Source organism: Staurois parvus, unplaced genomic scaffold (genome assembly GCF_062004578.1).
Source record: "Staurois parvus isolate SC_StPar_1 unplaced genomic scaffold, SC_StPar_1.0 ptg001066l, whole genome shotgun sequence".
Lineage (NCBI taxonomy): Eukaryota > Metazoa > Chordata > Amphibia > Anura > Ranidae > Staurois > Staurois parvus.
In genome coordinates, this window is record NW_028318862.1 from 4,675,827 (window position 1) to 4,697,500 (window position 21,674).

A 21,674-nucleotide genomic window follows, 5' to 3' on the forward strand; every position below is an offset into this window, starting at 1 on the left:
ATCTGAACAGCCTATGGCCAAGTGGCTGGAATCTGAACAGCCTATGGCCAAGTGGCTGGAATCTGAACAGCCTATGGCCAACTGGACGGAATCTGAACAGCCTATGGCCAACTGAACGGAATCCCCCATCTGCAGCACATTGGACCAACTCCGAGGACTGCCTTCCAGGTTTGTATGAACTTGGGTTTGGACCAGCCCAAACTCATTACTGTATTGAGTATTGTATGTGGGCTTATTAGGTCAATGATGTCACCAGCATCCCCACCTCTTTGTTTATGTGCAACTGCGTGGTAGGAAATCCTGCACGCACAGTTCATTGGGCCAGCTGGCTTCCAAGTTTGAATGAACATGGGTTTGGACCAACCCAAGCTCATTAATACATTGATATGTGACCATATCAAGTCAAGGATGTCATCAGCGTCCCCAACTCTTTGTTTATGTGCAACTGTGGGGTGGCGAATCCCGCACCCACAACTCATTGGCTTAACGTGAACCTTCCAGGTTTGGATGAAAATGGGATTGGGCCAAACTTAGAGCCAAACCCAAGCTCATTCCTAATTGTGACTTTTCAATAACAATCTACCATAAAAGTAGACCATGGTATACGGTGGGATTGGCATTGGCCCAATACACACCAGTGGCTATTTGTTCAGCACGGCTTGCTGGTATGAAGGAACCCTGAAGGTCAGGAAGTGACTTGATTGGCTCATTGCTCTCTGTAAAGGAGAGAGGGTCATGTTGGTACACAACATAACTGTGTATATGGATGATCATAATCCGCCTGTGCTGTGATATAGAAACAAGCAAATTACCGATCAAGCGAACAACCACCGGCCTTCCACGCACATGAACCTGGAACCGTGTTTGTTGTATCGTCGCCGCTGTCTATTTCCAGCCTGTCCCCTGTTGTCCTGTAGCGTCCAGGGGCCCGCGGTGCAGGTACGTTGCCGTACGACGGAGCCGGGGACACTCAGCCTTGTCACACTGAGATAAGTAGGGACAGGAACACAGCCAGCCAAGGTCTCCTGCCGTATTTTTTTTTCCACTGAAACGCAAAGATACACTTTTTAATTTTTTTTTTTTTTCGGGTCTTCAATTTAGCATTGGAGAATTTTATAATTTAGTAATTAAAATCTCTGATAGGCTTTAGAAATTGCAGCTAATTGAATTTAATGGGAAGATGATTTTCAATTTTATTTGATTATAGGGACCCCTGGCATTGGCATTTATGGGAAAAAAAAATCTGGAGAACGCACTGTGTGGGCTGGGATGGCAGAATTGAATTGGGGGTAATCTGATTTTCTCATCATGGCTTTCACTATAATTTTCCTATAATTTTCCATTAGATATCTAGTTTACAAATACTCACTAAGAAGCCGAGAGAAAGAAGGCTGCCAGCTAACAGGATTATGAAGACGGAGAGGCCAGTGTGCCAACTGCGCTTATGTAAACACGCCGCCACGCCTTAGTACACAAAGACAGGCTGACACACATGTACAAACTGGTACACGCCGCACAGACAAATACAGCCATCGACCCCGCAACGCAGGATTGTGGGGGCGGGGAGAGCGGAGGACACCCCCCCACGTCAGGCTACCTTGGGGGGCTTATTACATAACATTTCTTATATAATTCCACATTGGAATAAACTGACACTAAACTCAGAGGCTTGGTCCACCCCTGCAGGAGCGATTGGGCGCAGGCGCGTTCTCACGCGTTACGTGTATGGCAGCCCTTCCATTTCCCTGCAAAAAAAGTGGAAAAGAATTCCCTGACTTTTGTTTTCAGAAATGTGCCACAATGGTGGTTTTGTGCGTGCAAAAATGCTTGCGTTTGCGGATGTGTGGGGCTGCCGTTAGCAATGAACGACATGCGTCTATTTCTGTGCACGTGTTCCCGACACACAGAGGTGTTCCTGAACCTTGGACCCTGCATTCACTATATGTCGTCTCCCTGGACCCTGCATTCTCTATATCCGCTCTCCCAGGACCCTGCATTCACTATATCTGCTCTCCCCAGACCCTGCATTCACTATATGTCGTCTCCCAGGACCCTGCATTCACTATATCTGATCTCCCCAGACTCTGCATTCACTATATGTCGTCTCCCCGGACCCTGCATTCACTATATCCGCTCTCCGCGGACCCTGCATTCACTATATGTCGTCTCCCCGGACCCTGCATTCACTATATCTGATCTCCCCAGACTCTGCATTCACTATATGTCGTCTCCCCGGACCCTGCATTCACTATATCCGCTCTCCGCGGACCCTGCATTCATTATATCCGCTCTCCGCGGACCCTGCATTCACTATATGTCGTCTCCCAGGACCCTGCATTCACTATATCTAGACTCCCCGGACCCTGCATTCACTATATCTGGTCTCCCCGGACCCTGCATTCACTATATCCGCTCTCCCCGGACCCTGCATTCACTATATCCGCTCTCCCCGGACCCTGCATTCACTATATCCGCTCTTCCCGGACCCCGCATTCACTATATCCGCTCTTCCCGGACCCCGCATTCACTATATCCGCTCTTCCCGGACCCCGCATTCACTATATCCGGTCTCCCCGTACCCTGCATTCACTATATCCGCTCTTCCCGGACCCTGCATTCACTATATCCGCTCACCCCGGACCCTGCATTCACTATATCCGGTCTCCCGGACCCTGCATTCACTATATCCAGTCTCCCCGGACCCTGCATTCACTATATCCGCTCTCCCCGGACCCTGCATTCACTATATCCGGTCTCCCGGACCCTGCATTCACTATATCCAGTCTCCCCGGACCCTGCATTCACTATATCCGCTCTCCCCGGACCCTGCATTCACTATATCCAGTTTCCCCGGACCCCGCATTCACTATATCCGCTCTCCCCGGACCCTGCATTCACTATATCCGCTCTCCCCGGACCCTGCATTCACTATATCCAGTTTCCCCGGACCCCGCATTCACTATATCCGCTCTCCCCGGACCCCGCATTCACTATATCCGCTCTCCCCGGACCCCGCATTCACTATATCCGCTCTCCCCGGACCCCGCATTCACTATATCCGCTCTCCCCGGACCCCGCATTCACTATATCCGCTCTCCCCGGACCCCGCATTCACTATATCCGCTCTCCCCGGACCCCGCATTCACTATATCCGCTCTCCCCGGACCCCGCATTCACTATATCCGCTCTCCCCGGACCCCACATTCACTATATCCGCTCTTCCCGGACCCCCTGTGCGCTCCTCCACCAGCGACGTTCTAGTATTCTACACTCCTGAGTTACAGCTCCCCTCGTGGTCACCCCTGTGCGCTCCTCCACCAGCGACGTTCTAGTATTCTACACTCCTGAGTAACAGCTCCCCTAGTGGTCACCCCTGTGCGCTCCTCCACCAGCGACGTTCTAGTATTCTACACTCCTGAGTAACAGCTCCCCTACTGGTCATCCCTGTGCGCTCCTCCACCAGCGACGTTCTAGTATTCTACACTCCTGAGTAACAGCTCCCCTCGTGGTCACCCCTGTGCGCTCCTCCACCAGCGACGTTCTAGTATTCTACACTCCTGAGTAACAGCTCCCCTAGTGGTCACCCCTGTGCGCTCCTCCACCAGCGACGTTCTAGTATTCTACACTCCTGAGTAACAGCTCCCCTAGTGGTCACCCCTGTGCGCTCCTCCACCAGCGACGTTCTAGTAGTTCTACACTCCTGAGTAACAGCTCCCCTAGTGGTCACCCCTGTGCGCTCCTCCACCAGCGACGTTCTAGTATTCTACACTTCTGAGTAACAGCTCCCCTAGTGGTCACCCCTGTGCGCTCCTCCACCAGCGACGTTCTAGTAGTTCTACACTCCTGAGTAATAGCTCCCCTAGTGGTCACCCCTGTGCGCTCCTCCACCAGCAACGTTCTAGTAGTTCTACACTCCTGAGTAACAGCTCCCCTAGTGGTCACCCCTGTGCGCTCCTCCACCAGCGACGTTCTAGTATTCTACACTCCAGAGTAACTGCTCCCCTAGTGGTCACCCCTGTGCGCTCCTCCACCAGCGACGTTCTAGTAGTTCTACACTCCTGAGTAACCGCTCCCCTAGTGGTCACCCCTGTGCGCTCCTCCACCAGCGACGTTCTAGTATTCTACACTCCAGAGTAACTGCTCCCCTAGTGGTCACCCCTGTGCGCTCCTCCACCAGCGACGTTCTAGTAGTTCTACACTCCTGAGTAACCGCTCCCCTAGTGGTCACCCCTGTGCGCTCCTCCACCAGCGACATTCTAGTATTCTACACTCCTGAGTAACAGCTCCCCTAGTGGTCACCCCTGTGCGCTCCTCCACCAGCGACGTTCTAGTATTCTACACTCCTGAGTAACGGCTCCCCTAGTGGTCACCCCTGTGCACTCCTCCACCAGCGACGTTCTAGTATTCTACACTCCTGAGTAACGGCTCCCCTAGTGGTCACCCCTGTGCGCTCCTCCACCAGCGACGTTCTAGTATTCTACACTCCTGAGTAACAGCTCCCCTAGTGGTCACCCCTGTGCGCTCCTCCACCAGCGACGTTCTAGTAGTTCTACACTCCTGAGTAATAGCTCCCCTAGTGGTCACCCCTGTGCGCTCCTCCACCAGCGACGTTCTAGTAGTTCTACACTCCTGAGTAACAGCTCCCCTAGTGGTCACCCCTGTGCGCTCCTCCACCAGCGACGTTCTAGTATTCTACTCTCCTGAGTAACGGCTCCCCTAGTGGTCACCCCTGTGCGCTCCTCCACCAGCGACGTTCTAGTATTCTACACTCCTGAGTAACAGCTCCCCTAGTGGTCACCCCTGTGCGCTCCTCCACCAGCGACGTTCTAGTAGTTCTACACTCCTGAGTAATAGCTCCCCTAGTAGTCACCCCTGTGCGCTCCTCCACCAGCGACGTTCTAGTAGTTCTACACTCCTGAGTAACAGCTCCCCTAGTGGTCACCCCTGTGCGCTCCTCCACCAGCGACGTTCTAGTATTCTACACTCCAGAGTAACTGCTCCCCTAGTGGTCACCCCTGTGCGCTCCTCCACCAGCGACGTTCTAGTAGTTCTACACTCCTGAGTAACCGCTCCCCTAGTGGTCACCCCTGTGCGCTCCTCCACCAGCGACATTCTAGTATTCTACACTCCTGAGTAACAGCTCCCCTAGTGGTCACCCCTGTGCGCTCCTCCACCAGCGACGTTCTAGTATTCTACACTCCTGAGTAACGGCTCCCCTAGTGGTCACCCCTGTGCGCTCCTCCACCAGCGACGTTCTAGTATTCTACACTCCTGAGTAACAGCTCCCCTAGTGGTCACCCCTGTGCGCTCCTCCACCAGCGACGTTCTAGTATTCTACACTCCTGAGTAACAGCTCCCCTACTGGTCATCCCTGTGCGCTCCTCCACCAGCGACGTTCTAGTATTCTACACTCCTGAGTAACAGCTCCCCTCGTGGTCACCCCTGTGCGCTCCTCCACCAGCGACGTTCTAGTATTCTACACTCCTGAGTAACAGCTCCCCTAGTGGTCACCCCTGTGCGCTCCTCCACCAGCGACGTTCTAGTATTCTACACTCCTGAGTAACAGCTCCCCTAGTGGTCACCCCTGTGCGCTCCTCCGCCAGCGACGTTCTAGTATTCTACACTCCTGAGTAACAGCTCCCCTAGTGGTCACCCCTGTGCGCTCCTCCACCAGCGACGTTCTAGTATTCTACACTCCTGAGTAACGGCTCCCCTAGTGGTCACCCCTGTGCGCTCCTCCACCAGTGACGTTCTAGTATTCTACACTCCTGAGTAACAGCTCCCCTTGTGGTCACCCCTGTGCGCTCCTCCACCAGCGACGTTCTAGTATTCTACACTCCTGAGTAACAGCTCCCCTAGTGGTCACCCCTGTTTACTCCTCCACCAGTGACGTTCTAGTAGTTCTACACTCCTAACGGCTCCCCTAGTGGTCACTTTATACAACATCTTCATGCTCAGTGGGCGGAGCCTTGGTGTCATACATACTATTAATGGTTGAACTGGATGGACTTTTGTCTTTTTTTCAGCCAGACTAACTATGTGACATACAAAGCAGGGCTGTTTCTCCATGTTGCATATGGAAGGGGGGGGGGGGGGAGTCGCTCACACAGGTATTATATTTGGGTAAAATTCATGTCGTCGTATTTTTTCCCTGAAAGCTGGCGGGAGGGAGAGGAGAAGCTGACTTTCAGCAGCTGCAGAGAGAGCCGTACAGGGGATTGGTTCCAGTAATTGCCCCACCCATCATGCTGATCACCTCCCTGCCCACATCCGATTCATCCAGCTGCCTAAGCCCCCCCACCGGCCTGGGGCCCCCACAATGCCGGCTTTCCTCTTCTTCCCAGCAGCAGCTGCACACAATAAGATCCTCCCAGATGGAAAGTGGGGGAGGGGAATAGGTCACATGTACCCGCCCCTTCATTTCCTGAATGAACACAACGAGGGGGCAGTTAGCGTCCCGCCTGATTGGCTCAATTTGTGTGAATCCAATCTAAACAGAATCTAAATCAACCAGATCGAAAGTTATGGATGGTCGATTGTTCAGTGTATAGAGGCCATTCAGGAGATTGTACAATCAGATTGTGCAGTGTATGGCCGCCATGAGAGAGGTTGAACAATCAGATTGTGCAGTGTATGGCCGCCATGAAGGAGATTGTACAATCAGATTGTACAGTGTATGGCCGCCATGAGAGAGGTTGAACAATCAGATTGTGCAGTGTATGGCCGCCATTCAGGAGATTGTACAATCAGATTGTACAGTGTATGGTCGCCGTGAAGGAGATTTTGCAATCAGATTGTACAGTGTATGGCCGCCATGAGAGAGGTTGAACACTCAGATTGTACAGTGTATGGCCGCCATGAGAGAGGTTGAACACTCAGATTGTACAGTGTATGGCCGCCATGAGAGGGGTTGAACAATCAGATTGTACAGTGTATGGCCGCCATGAGAGGGGTTGAACAATCAGATTGTACAGTGTATGGCCGCCATGAGAGGTGTTGAACAATCAGATTGTACAGTGTATGGCCGCCATGAGAGAGGTTGAACAATCAGATTGTACAGTGTATGGCCGCCATGAGAGGGGTTGAACAATCAGATTGTACAGTGTATGGCCGCCATGAGAGGTGTTGAACAATCAGATTGTACAGTGTATGGCCGCCATGAGAGGGGTTGAACAATCAGATTGTACAGTGTATGGCCGCCATGAGAGAGGTTGTACAATCAGATTGTACAGTGTATGGCCGCCATGAGAGAGGTTGAACAATCAGATTGTACAGTGTATGGCCGCCATGAGAGAGGTTGAACAATCAGATTGTACAGTGTATGGACGCCATGAGAGAGGTTGAACAATCAGATTGTACAGTGTATGGACGCCATGAGAGAGGTTGAACAATCAGATTGTACAGTGTATGGCCGCCATGAGAGAGGTTGTACAACCAGATTGTACAGTGTATGGCAAACTTTAGGTGAGCACAGATCTCAGTGGCTGTCCTGGGATATATGAAATGTGAGTCTGTTGCCCGACGCAGCCACCCCCGCTGTGAGAAAACGAGAGTTGAGTGAGGGGGGTGGCGGGTGATAAATAATGATGGCCTGCTGTGTCATAATACAGGATGTTGTGGTCGTAGTTATAACTCTGTGTGAAAACGGAAATAACGAGGTAACGTTCATTGTATGTAAGAGTGTATGGGAGGCCAACACTGCAACCTTCCCTACAGCAATCCCCAATCACCGATCCATCGATTCCTGCACTGCACACCCCTGTCCCGATGGGACCATATCGGGGAACCGCAGCACATCTGCCCATATGGTTCTGTTGGGCCTAGATTGGTTCTGGTCCCTGTCCCTCCGACACACAGATCAGAAGACGGTTCATCCCGATCTCTGGGGATCGATTATCTCCACCCTCTATACATAGGAGCGGAGGATGGAAAAACGATTTGATCCATCGGGCTCTGTGATCCATGGATGTCAGATGTCGGTATTGGCGTGTGGGTGGGGTCAGCCTGGACTTCCTGTGTCCTGATAGGTGGATGTGTATCGGGCATAACCTGTATGTGTCTTCATTGTACAGCGGGGGGGGAGGGGATATCGAACGTATGCAGAGTATTACCATTATTGTGAGCCCAATGGGGCAGTGCGGGGACATGGGGCAGTGCGGGGACATGGGGCAGTGCGGGGACATGGGGCAGTGCGGGGACATGGGATAGTACAGGGCCATTGACGACGATGGACAGTGTGAGGACTACACATGTAGAACAGTGCAGGTGCATAGATGTGACACTATGGGGCAGTGCAGGGATATGGAACTGTGCAGGGACATTGGGCAGTGCAGGGACATGGGTCAGTGTAGGGACTCTGCCGTTGGATAATGCAGGGCTGTGGGTCAGTGCAGGGACTCTGCCGTTGGACGATACAGGTACATGGGTCAGTGCAGGGACTCTGCCGTTGGACAATGCAGGGCTATGGGTCAGTGCAGGGACTCTGCCATTGGACAATGCAGGGCTATGGGTCAGTGCAGGGACTCTGATGTTGGACAATACAGGTACATGGGTCAGTGCAGGGACTCTGCCATTGGACAATGCAGGGCTATGGGTCAGTGCAGGGACTCTGCCATTGGACAATGCAAGGCTATAGGTCAGTGCAGGGACTCTGCCGTTGGACAATGCAGGGCTATGGGTCAGTGCAGGGACTCTGCCGTTGGACAATGCAGGGCTATGGGTCAGTGCAGGGACTCTGATGTTGGACAATACAGGTACATGGGTCAGTGCAGGGACTCTGCCGTTGGACAATGCAGGGCTATGGGTCAGTGCAGGGACTCTGCCGTTGGACAATGCAGGGCTATGGGTCAGTGCAGGGACATGGGGCAGTGTAGGGACTCTGCAGGGCTATGGGTCAGTGCAGGGACTCTGATGTTGGACAATACAGGTACATGGGTCAGTGCAGGGACTCTGCCGTTGGACAATGCAGGGCTATGGGTCAGTGCAGGGCCATTGTCCTGCTCCCCCTTGTGCCGGTATTGTGGAGGTGGAAGGGACGGCAGGGAATGTGCTGTGCGGGGTGCAGCCCTGTGTCCCGCCTCCCTCCGGTGTCAGGGACTTGAAGCTGGAAGAAGCGTGTAGAGCAGGAAGGACAGCCCCTGCTCCAGCGACACACTGATAGGGCAGCCTGGCTGTGTGTTCCTCAGCTCCTCTCTGCTGCTAAAGTCAGTGCTGGGAGCTCATTCACTTGTCCTGCAGCTGTGAGAGGGAAGCACCCCCAGGGACCGGGGCCGGGACACCCTCTGATCTTTCACCTGCCCCTCTAGCCAGTTGGTAAGGCCAGGAGGAGGAGGAGGCGTTGCCATCTCTGCTGTGCCAATCCTATGCGCCCGCCCGCTCCGCTGACAGAGCTCCCACCGACACGCACAGTGACATCAGTCAAACAACTTGTGATCCGGGAAGCCAATCTGCCTCAATTAGATTTTAATTAAGTATTATGAAAGTTGATTATTTAAGTGAATTCAGCTTTGGATTCTCTGACTATGGTGAGTACCCGGCACTTGGCCGTCTCTTCTTTATCCTGAAGTGTGTGTGAACTTGAAATAAAAGCCTCTTTTCTCTGTCTGTTCGGATTGTGTTTCTTCCTGACTCGCTGCTGTTGTTTCAATCTGACTAGAGCTATTGTTTGCCGTCAGTTTCTGTTTAGCTTTATATAGTAATGAGCTCGGAGGCAGCCTGGACCGGCACAAACTTTCATCAAGTGTTGTCACCCTGGCAGTGCCACTCCGGGCTCTGGACCGTCCAGCCTCGGCCGCTCCGCTCCTTACACTAGATCTGTGCTTGTGTTTGTTGAAGGATGACAATAGTTTCCCACCCCGGAGGTGATCGCAGGCTGCCAGATCAATGTCTTCTTCTTCTCTTTTTTTTTTTTTTTTTTTTCCTGTACCTTTTGTTGTGTTTGTGGACTTCTGCCTTGTGAGACGAAACTCTGCTCTTTGTTGTTGATCCCATGCTACCGAGATGGGGTGCCGGGTCCCGTAAACCGGGAGTCCCATAGTTCATGTTGAATAAAGACGTTTGGATTTCATTGAGTCCCAGCTAAGGCTACCCATCCGCCAGCACTTCTACAGTTCAGATTGAATATAGACTGGAGATTTACATTGAGTCCCAACTAAGGCTTCCCATCCACCAGCACTTATGGAGTTCAGATTGAATATAGACTGTAGAAATTAATTGATCCCTTCTAAAGCCACCCATCCACCAGCACTTGTGGAGTTAAGGTTGGATATAGACATTAGAAATGAGTTGTGTTCCATCTAAAGCTACCTATCCACTAGTAGTTATAGAGATTAGTTTGAATGTAGACTGTAGAATCTATCGAGTCCCATCTAAAGCTACCCATCCTCCAGCACTTATGGAGTTAAGTTTGACTACAGACTGTAGACTTTTATTGAGTTCCGTGTAAATCTACCTATCCTTCGGCACTTATGGAGTTAAGTTTGAGTATAGACTTTCATTGAGTTCCATGTAAAGCTACCCATCCACCAGCACTTACAGAGTTAAGTTTGACTATAGACTGTAGACTTTCATTGAGTTCCATGTAAAGCTACCCATCCTCCAGCACTTACGGAGTTAAGTTTGACTATAGACTGTAGACGTTCTTGTAAAGATACCCATCCTCCAGCACTTATGGAGTTAAGTTTGACTATAGACTGTAGACTTTCATTGAGTTCCATGTAAATCTACCCAACCTTCGGTACTTACGGAGTTAAGTTTGACTATAGACCTTCATGTAAAGCTACCCATCATCCAGCACTTATGGAGTTAAGATTGACTATAGACTGTAGACCTTCATGTAAATCTACCCATCATCCAGCACTTATGGAGTTAAGATTGACTATAGACTTTCATTGAGTTCTGTGTAAATCTACCCATCCTCCAGCACCTATGGAGTTAAGGTTGACTATAGACTGTATATGTTCTTGTAAATCTGCCCATCCTCCAGCACTTATGGAGTTAAGTTTGACTATAGACTGTAGACTTTCATTGAGTTCCGTGTAAATCTGCCCATCCTCCAGCACTTATGGAGTTAAGTTTGACTATAGACTGTAGACTTTCATTGAGTTCCATGTAAATCTACCCAACCTTCGGTACTTACGGAGTTAAGTTTGACTATAGACCTTCATGTAAAGCTACCCATCATCCAGCACTTATGGAGTTAAGATTGACTATAGACTGTAGACCTTCATGTAAATCTACCCATCATCCAGCACTTATGGAGTTAAGATTGACTATAGACTTTCATTGAGTTCTGTGTAAATCTACCCATCCTCCAGCACCTATGGAGTTAAGGTTGACTATAGACTGTATATGTTCTTGTAAATCTGCCCATCCTCCAGCACTTATGGAGTTAAGTTTGACTATAGACTGTAGACTTTCATTGAGTTCCGTGTAAATCTGCCCATCCTCCAGCACTTATGGAGTTAAGTTTGACTATAGACTGTAGACTTTCATTGAGTTCCATGTAAATCTACCCAACCTTCGGTACTTACGGAGTTAAGTTTGACTATAGACCTTCATGTAAAGCTACCCATCATCCAGCACTTATGGAGTTAAGATTGACTATAGACTTTCATTGAGTTCTGTGTAAATCTACCCATCCTCCAGCACTTACGGAGTTAAGTTTGACTATAGACTGTAGACTTTCATTGAGTTCCGTGTAAATCTGCCCATCCTCCAGCACTTATGGAGTTAAGGTTGAATATAGACAGGTTTCATCAGAACGTTCCTACAGAAATTCTGCAAACTCCTTCAGATCATTCCATCTTGCCATCGTTAAGTCTAACTAATTTTACGAAAACCCTTCAATTCGGCTCACTAGGACGGAGTCTCAGACGTACTGAACCGGTTGATCTTGTGCCCAGGACATACACATTACAATAAGTATGATTTTTCCCGAACGAATTTGTTTCGTTTAGGAAAAATTTACTGTCCCGTTCCTCCAAATTTGCTCATCGATTTCGCCCCTTTAGGTGATTAAACTGAACTTTCCGAGAAGGAAGATTTTTATCGGGAGTCTACGGGTGTGTGGGCAGCTTTGGTGTCCCTGGATTGGGTGTCTTTGTCCTACTTCTGAACAGGTTGATGATGATGATGGCGGGTGTGTGTAACTTTGTGAAGAGCGGTGGTGGTGGGGTCAGGGCTCCGGAGTGCAGGGAGGAGGATAGGCTAGGAAATGTTCATCACACCTTCTGGTCCTTCAGGTTTTATTTCAGGTCTGTGTAACCAAAAAGGAATGTCATTAATTTGGGACGAGGCCGTGTCTGTGCTGGGGAGGGGGTCATGACAGGTTCATGATATTTTGGGAGGGAGGCGTTCTGGTGGGTGTTGGGATGGAAGGGGGTCCAGGTGTGTTGTAGGATCAGGAGACGGGGCAGGCGGTGGCAGTTGAACCTTGCAGGCATTGTCTGGGAACGGTCGCAGCACATGGCTCAGGGTTTCCGTGGCGACTGTGATCACACCCTGGAGATCGTTCCATTTCAACATTAAGACGAAACAGTCTGTACTGATCAGAACGCCGAGCCCGCCATCTACTCCCCTCCAAAGTCCACCTCACCCAACCCACAGACCACCAAGGGGTCCATATCACACTGCGCCTTCACATATAGAGCCTTCTATACTACTCTGTCCACCAACACAGCAATGTATACCCCGAGCAAGTCGCAGCAGACTTTCCACCTCTGCAAATGTCACTTGTGCCCCCCTCCCCCTCCCGGACTCTCATGTAACACTGGCACACACAACACGTCCGGCCACCAATCAGGTGTGTACCCGGTGCAACAAGTTGGGGCTGCCATACGTGTCTTGTATATTCTGATACTTGGTGTACATTGTCATACTTCTTATACATTGGAATACTTTGTATACATTGGGACGCTGGGACTGTGACACTTGTATACTTTGTGGTATATGTCAGGACACGTATATACATTGTGTGATACATTGTGCTACTTCTATACCTTGTGTGATACATTGTGCTACCTGTATACCTTGTGTGATACATTGTGCTACCTGTATACCTTGTAATACGTGTATACATTGTGTGATACATTGTGCTACCTGTATACCTTGTGTGATACATTGTGCTACCTGTATACCTTGTGTGATACATTGTGCTACGTGTATACATTCTGTGATACATTGTGCTACGTGTATACATTGTGTGATACATTGTGCTACCTGTATACATTCTGTGATACCTTGTGCTACCTGTATACCTTGTGTGATACTTGTATACATTGTGTGATACATTGTGCTACCTGTATACATTGTGTGATACATTGTGCTACGTGTATACATTGTGTGATACATTGTGCTACCTGTATACATTCTGTGATACCTTGTGCTACCTGTATACCTTGTGTGATACTTGTATACATTGTGTGATACATTGTGCTACCTGTATACATTGTGTGATACATTGTGCTACCTGTATACATTGCGTAAATACATTGTGCTACCTGTATACATTCTGTAATACATTGTGCTACTTCTATACATTGTGTGATACTTGAATACATTGGGGTATATGTTATGATACTTGTATACATTGTGTGATACTTATATACATTGTGTGTTACATTGTGATACTTGTATACATTATGTGATACATTGTGATACCTGGGATGTTGGGGTTGTGATATTTGTGTACATGGTAGTATATACATTGTGATATTGTATACTTTGTGTTAGACGAGGGTTGTTCAAAAAGTTTCCGCACTTTTAAAAACACACACACACACACATACGATACGCACGATACATTGCGATTCTTGTATACCTTGTACGATACATTGCGATTCTTGTATACCTTGTACGATACATTGCGATTCTTGTATACCTTGTACGATACATTGCGATCGTTGTATACCTTGTACGATACATTGCGATCGTTGTATACCTTGTACGATACATTGCGATCGTTGTATACCTTGTACGATACATTGCGATCGTTGTATACCTTGTACGATACATTGCGATCGTTGTATACCTTGTACGATACATTGCGATCGTTGTATACCTTGTACGATACATTGCGATCGTTGTATACCTTGTACGATACATTGCGATTCTTGTATACCTTGTACGATACATTGCGATCGTTGTATACCTTGTACGATACATTGCGATCATTGTATACCTTGTACGATACATTGCGATCATTGTATACCTTGTACGATACATTGCGATCGTTGTATACCTTGTACGATACATTGTGATTGTTGTACACCTTGTAGGACACATTGCGATCGTTGTATACCTTGTATGATAAATTGCAATTGTTGTATAGCTTGTGTGATACATTGTGATCATTGTATACCTTGCGATCGTTGTATACCTTGTAGGACACATTGCGATCGTTGTACACCTTGTAGGATACATTGTGCTGGGTGTGATGTTGGGGCTGTGATCCTCGTTAGTTTGGGTTGTTGATAATCTTTGTGGGGATGTTGTGTTGTGTGTACAAGGCTCTCAGTTGGTAAACATTGATCCAGCTGGATTTGTACACAGCACATGTATGAGGTGATCCGGCACCCAGAGGACAATTGTTTTCTATTGGCTGGTGTGTTGAGCCTGTGTTGATAAATGCTGATCTGGTGTGGACGAGCCCTTTAAGTTCACAGAGAAGTTGAAGGGTGTCATTGAGGGGTCCTTGTACGCAAACATCACTGCAAAGTATCAAAAATGCATTTTCCTGATATTTTAAACACGCGTTGTCATACGTAGTACATTGCATCTTTATGTGCGTTGGCATGCGTTTTCATGTCATCCGTTGTGAGGCAACAGGTCCCTGGAAGGGTCTGAAGACTGACATGTTTTTTTTTGTTGTTGCATTTTGTTGCGTTTACATGCATTGATTGATTTACAATTCGGGTTGCATTTCAGTGCAGTGCACATGTAGACCACAGTAAGCGGACACATGGAATACGTTGTTGTCTATGTGTCCTTGCAGTGACCTGCGTTGATCCACGCATGATCACGCAGGTCAGTGCATGTCTCTGTCTTGTACTATAAAGCATAATGGTGAGGCTGGGGCACTGGGTCTTTCCATCCCACCGATCGGCCACAGACTAGGTGGTGGACCCGTGCCTGGCCCTTCTCCCCTGCTTGTACTCTTCGTTCAGTGAACACACATTCGGTGCATCAGTCAGCAGTAAAAGATGCGACCGTCCTCCCTAACTCACCAGGCCCCAAGATGACAGCAAATTTACATTTTTTAATTAAACGAGTGCTGAGGTTTTTTTTTTTTCTTGTGCTTTACGAGAGGGCCGGGTTATGCAAATTAAACGCTTGTGTACCAAAGATTAGAAGAGTTTGGAAATAAATTTTGCTAACATTGTCATGTAAAAAGAAAAAAAAAATGACTGCTTTGCATGAGCCTCTTTTAGTCTAATTTCCCCCGAGGATGGGAGGAGCCGGGAGAAAACGCCGCGTGAACGCAAGCCAATGCTCTTGTGCCATGACACCGACGCCAAGTGATGCCGATTGTCACCGCGGTGTATAGAAAAAAATGCAGATGTAGGGCGAGGAAATTCACTTTTTGTTCAATCCCGAAAAAAACTTTTTTTTTTTTTGGTGGCTTTAATTATAATGTGTTTAGTTGTGTGTAGTGGGCAGGATTGGGTTAATGGTGGCCGTTCACCGTCCCTTTGCTCCAGCAGGATCGCCTTCCTGCACCATGGTGTGTCTCAGACAGTTGGGACATTAGCATACCCCCTGCCTCTCCCATTCAAGAGTGATTGAGACCTCAAAAGCCTCTTATTCAACTGTAAGAGAGGCAAAGAAACTGACACTTGTGTGGGAGAGAAGAGCCCTGGGTGTAGTGACTGGGGAGGACACACAGACCGGGATAGACTCCGCGGTACCTGGCCATTTCCACTATGGCCGCGTCCGGGAGGATGGACAATACAGCCCTCTGTGTGCCCCATGTCATGGCAGGAGAAGACTCTACGCTGGACTTACAGGGGCTTAGGAAGGTGGCCAGGTCCTACAGAGCTGAATGTGTGTTCATATTCTCACATAGATGGCACATTTGCGTAATATGTTACAACATGAAAAGTGATGTGACCCAATATGCTTTGTCATTACTGGAGGGTCTGGTGCCATGCTGAGTGTGGGATGGGTGAGCGATGGGAAGACACAGATCAACAAGCACTAAACATACATGGCACATGTTACGTCATATGCTTTGTCATTACTGGAGGGTCTGGTGCCATGCTGAGTGTGGGATGGGTGAGCGATGGGAAGGTAGAGATCAACAAGCACTAAACATACATGGGACATGTTACGTCATATGACCCAATATGCTTTGTCATTACTGGAGGGTCTGGTGCCATGTGGAGTGTGGGATGGGTGAGCGATGGGAAGGTAGAGATCAACAAGCACTAAACATACATGGCACATGTTACGTCGTATGACCCAATATTTGTCATTACTGGAGGGTCTGGTGCCATGCTGAGTGCAGTGGGTAGATGTATAGGTGAGCAGTGGTAAGGTATAAATTAAACATAACTAAACCTATATGTAACATGTAAAGTGGAATGATCCAAGATGTATTGTCAATACTGAAGGCTCTGCTTGGTATATCTAGTAGTAGCGCCCAGTATATCTAGTAGTAGCGCCCGGTATATCTAGTATTAGTTCCCGGTATATCTAGTAGTAGCCCCTGGTATATCTAGTAGTAGTTCCCGGTTCATCTAGTAGTAGCTCCCGGTTCATCTAGTAGTAGCTCCCGGTTCATCTAGTAGTAGCTCCCGGTTCATCTAGTAGTAGCTCCCGGTTCATCTAGTAGTAGCTCCCGGTTCATCTAGTAGTAGCTCCCTGGTCATCTAGTAGTAGCTCCCGGTTCATCTAGTAGTAGCTCCGGGATCATCTAGTAGTAGCTCCCGGGTCATCTAGTAGTAGTTCCCGATATATCTAGTAGTAGTTCCCGATATATCTAGTAGTAGTTCCTGGGTTATCTAGTAGTAGTTCCTGGGTTATCTAGTAGTAGCCCCTGGTATATCTAGTAGTAGCTCCCGGGTCATCTAGTAGTAGTTGGTCATATTCAGCTGGACGTGTTTGGAATGTTGTAGATCTCCAGTTCTGTTGAAACTGAATTGTCCACCTTGGAAGAGTTGGAAGGGTTCACGTTGGAACGGAAAGTCCATCAGAACTATGTCTTGGACAATCTATGAAACGTCTTCAACATTCCAGGACAGGTCCAGTTGAATATAACCAACTACTACTAGATCTACCATGACCTGAACCTTCACAGATGTTGTGTTTTCTGGAGCCAGAATCAGGCGTATCTAAATAAGACATTGTGACATTTGGGGGCCGAAGCCCGATAGCATTTCCTCACACTTGTGGTGGCTTCCTGCAGTCTGGTCATTTCTATACTAGTTTAAGGCAGAACTAATCCCATCGAAATATAATATATTTCCAGTCCAAGATGTGGTGGCTGCATTCCTTTTCCTTTTGTTTTTTTCCCCCTTTATTTTCACTTGGTGATCCATCCAGTAACATATTTCCTGTCTTAGGGGGGCTCCACTCAATGGAGAAGAAACAGAGACACCTTTGGACAGCAGTATTGTCAGTCTGGGGAGAGGGGAGTGGTAAGCTGGCCATACAGTATGCAGTATGGCTCATGATGAATTGGTTGAAATTCTCTGTTGACCACGTACCAACCAAAATTGAAGGAGCTGGGTGGAAAATTGTTGGCCCAGCAGTGGCTGCATCCAATCAGTTGCAGCGACTGTTCAGGTATTTTGTCAGCCCGTGGGGCCAGCTGTCATACTAAAAATCGCTGCAGCGAGACAATCGTCCAATCATGCTGTATAGTGTTAGATTGTTTTTTAATTCAACCAAAAATTTGCATGGCCAGATTTAGGTGGGCTTGACTAACAAATTCAAGCTGAACGCCAGGAAACCTTAATATTCAGGTAGAGTAACATTTGTTCCTTTTGGGATAAACATTTTACATAAATAAAAGCTGATCACTGACAGTGATAGTTTGCCTCAACTCTTTAACTGCTACATCTGCAGAACAGCTTGAAAAGTTGAAAAATAACAGACTTACTGGCAAAATCACCAAACTAAAATAAAGGGGAGAAAAGAAAAAAAAATGCAGCCAGCACATCAAGAACTTAGTTTGGGGTGTAGATACGCTGTAGGTGTGGGGGGGAGGTATGCTGTAGGTGTAGGGGCGTAGGTACGATGTAGGTGTAGGGGGGGAGGTACGATGTAGGTGTAGGGGCGTAGGTGGGGTGTAGGTACGCTGTAGGTGTAGGGGGGGAGGTACGCTGTAGGTGTAGGGGGGGAGGTACGCTGTAGGTGCGTAGGCACGCTGTAGGTGTAGGGGCGTAGGCACGCTGTAGGTACGCTGTAGATGTAGGGGTGTACGTATTCTGTAGGGGTGTAGGTATGCTGTAGGTGTAGGGGTGTAAGTACGCTGTAGGGGTGTAGGAATGCTGTAGGTGTAGGAATGTAGGTACGCTGTAGGTATAGGGGTGTAGGGGTCTAGGTACGCTGTAGGTGTAGGGACGCTGTAGGGGTAGGGACGCTGTGGGTGTAGGGGTGTAGGGACGCTGTAGGGGTGTAGGGATGCTGTGAGTGTAGGGACGCTGTAGGTGTAGGGGTGTAGGGACGCTGTAGGGGTGTAGGGATGCTGTGGGTGTAGGGACGCTGTAGGTGTAGGGGTGTAGGGACGCTGTAGGGGTGTAGGGACGCTGTGGGTGTAGGGACGCTGTAGGGGTGTAGGGACGCTGTAGGGGTGTAGGGATGCTGTGGGTGTAGGGGTGTAGGGACGCTGTAGGGGTTTAGGGACGCTGTGGGGGTGTAGGGATGCTGTGGGTGTAGGGGTGTAGGGACGCTGTGGGTGTAGGGACGCCGTAGATGTAGGGGTGTAGGGACGCTGTAGGTGTAGGGACGCTGTAGGTGTAGGGGTGTAGGGACGCTGTAGGTGTAGGGACGCCGTAGATGTAGGGGTGTAGGGACGCTGTAGGTGTAGGGACGCCGTAGATGTAGGGGTGTAGGGACGCTGTAGGTGTAGGGACGCCGTAGATGTAGGGGTGTAGGGACGCTGTAGGTGTAGGGACGCCGTAGATGTAGGGGTGTAGGGACGCTGTAGGTGTAGGGACGCCGTAGATGTAGGGGTGTACGGACGCTGTAGGTGTAGGGACGCTCTAGGTGTAGGGACGCTCTAGGTGTAGGGACGCTGTAGGTGTAGGGACGCTCTAGGTGTAGGGGTGTTCTCTCTGGAGACACACAGCTAGTTTGTGATGGAAAACCTGATTCTAATGTGTCCAAACAAGTGTCAGTGTGAGGTGGGCCCTGTGTTGTCAGGTTGTCAGGGCCTGAGGCTGGGATAGGCGGCACACAGGGCGGCAGCAGCGGGTTCCTGGCTGGCTTACAGGTGGGAGAGGAAATGTGCATGTCGTTGTTGTGCAGATTTTAGGTTGCCTTAGGTACGTGCTTTGTGTACACTTTACTAACTGATTTCTAAACACCACACCCCGGAGAGAGGAGAACATGTCACCAGGGAGGTTGGGGGGTTGGGATGGACTACTCCTTTATAGGAGACGTCCTTAGGGAGGGGAACAGACCGGGACTACAGGACTTAGTCCTCATGCACACGGGACGTTTTTACAGCGGCTGTTTTTGGCTTTTGATGTTTTTTTCTACAGCCAGTAACCCCCCAGCATGTTCTCCTCGGTGTCCATACACACATAGACTGGAATCAACGTTTTTTGGCTGGAAGAAAATACCCCGGACTAGTGGGCTTCTAGAGGAGTTTTTTTAGCTGTAAAAACGCTCTAACGCTGAAAACTGTGTCAAAATGCAGTAAAACGTTGCAAACCAGCATTTTTGGACTTTTTTTGACCAAAAAAAAATTTGTTTTGGTAAAAAAAAAAACGCTAGAAAATGCTAAAAATGCAAATGCGGAAAAACACAGGAAAACGTCGCTAAACGCTGATGCAAAACCACTAAAAAAGCTGAAAACCTCACATTTTTAACATGACTTTGCACAGCTAATGTTACCAGCTTTCCATTTATATATTGTACATTCACATCAGTCCCTAACCCTCAAGGGGTGTACAATCTAAGGTCCCTAACTCACATTCATACATACACATACTAGGGCCAATTTAGACAGGAGCCAATTCACCTGCCAGCATGTCTTTGGTGTGTGGGAGGAAACCGGAGTACCCGGAGGAAACCCACACAGGGAGAACATGCAAACTCCAGGCAGGTGGTGCCGTGGTTGGGATTTGAACCAAAGACCCTAGTACTGCCAGGCGAAGGTGCCAACCATTTAGCCACTGTGCTGCCCCACATTACAATTGTACAGTCTAAAGCAGGCCATACATTATACTTTTTTTTTTAGCGAGTTGAACGAAAAAAAAAAAAGTGAAGATTCCTCCATCTACACGTTCGATGTGGATGGGGGAATCAATCCCGCAGCACTATTGTATTCTGCTAGCAGAGAGCCATTACAGTGATCAGTGTTGCCAGCTATAGCCGGTGGCAGTGATCATTCGAGGAAAACTCGACAGGCTCGTTGATTCATCAACTTGTGTACAACCAGCTAGCCCATATATTGATCATAATTTGTCTGGTCCCTGCTGAACCAGCTGAACTTTGATCCATATATGACCGGATTCATTGTCATTTAGATCAGGCGTCTCCAAACTTTCTAGACAAAGGGCCAGCTTACCATCTTTCGGACTTTAGGGGGCGGACTATGGCCTTTGTAACAGTGGGAGTAAACAGTGCATCCTTGGTGTCAGTAGGAGGAATAGTGCCCCATCACTGGTGTCAGTGGGAGGAATAGTGCCCCATCATTGGTATGAGTGGGAGGAATAGTGCCCCATCATTGGTGTCAGTGGGAGGAATAGTGCCCCATCACTGGTGTCAGTGGGAGGAATAGTGCCCCATCATTGGGGTCAGTGGGAGGAATAGTGCCCCATCATTGGGGTCAGTGGGAGGAATAGTGCCCCATCATTGGGGTCAGTGGGAGGAATAGTGCCCCATCACTGGTGTCAGTGGGAGGAATAGTGCCCCATCACTGGTGTCAGTGGGAGGAATAGTGCCCCTTCATTGGTGTCTGTGGGAGGAATAGTGCCCCATCATTGGTGTCTGTGGGAGGAATAGTGCCCCATCATTGGTGTCGGTGGGATTAATAATACCCCATCATTGGTATCAGTAGAGGGAATAGTGCTCCATCATTGGTGTCAGCGGGAGGAATAGTATCCCATCACTGGTGTCAGTGGGAGGAATAGTGCCCCATCATTGGTGTCAGTGGATGAATAGTGCCCCATCATTGGTGTCAGTGGGAGGAATAGTGCCCTATTGTTGGTGTCAGTGGGAGGAATAGTGCCCCATCATTGGGGTCAGTGGGAGGAATAGTGCCCCATCACTGGTGTCAGTGGGAGGAATAGTGCCCCATCACTGGTGTCTGTGGGAGGAATAGTGCCCCATCATTGGTGTTAGTGGGAGGAATAGTATCCCATCACTGTTGTCAGTGGGAGGAATAGTGCCCAATTGTTGATGTCAGTGGGAGAAATAGTGCCCCATCACTGGTGTCAGTGGGAGGAATAGTGCCCTATCACTGGTATCAGTGGGAGGAATAGTGCCCCATCATTGGTGTCAGT

The 21,674-nt window shown here is 48.8% G+C and overlaps 1 protein-coding gene across 8 annotated transcripts in view; it reads left to right on the top strand.

The window, feature by feature from the left end:
- The window catches only part of CASZ1 (castor zinc finger 1), a 469,392-nt gene that overhangs the window by 354,660 nt on the left and 93,058 nt on the right, over positions 1–21,674 (top strand). For 3 of the 8 annotated variants that reach the window (XM_089658421.1, XM_089658419.1, XM_089658415.1), the window contains exon 1: positions 9,183–9,524. The exons of 2 other annotated variants lie outside the window; for them this stretch is intronic. In XM_089658421.1, coding sequence (XP_089514547.1) covers positions 9,476–9,524 — 49 coding nt within the window. In that variant the 5' untranslated portion in view covers positions 9,183–9,475. Of the gene's footprint in view, positions 1–9,180; positions 9,525–21,674 lie in introns of those variants that run through there. 3 more of the 8 variants (XM_089658418.1, XM_089658420.1, XM_089658414.1) reach the window with 3 other exon arrangements.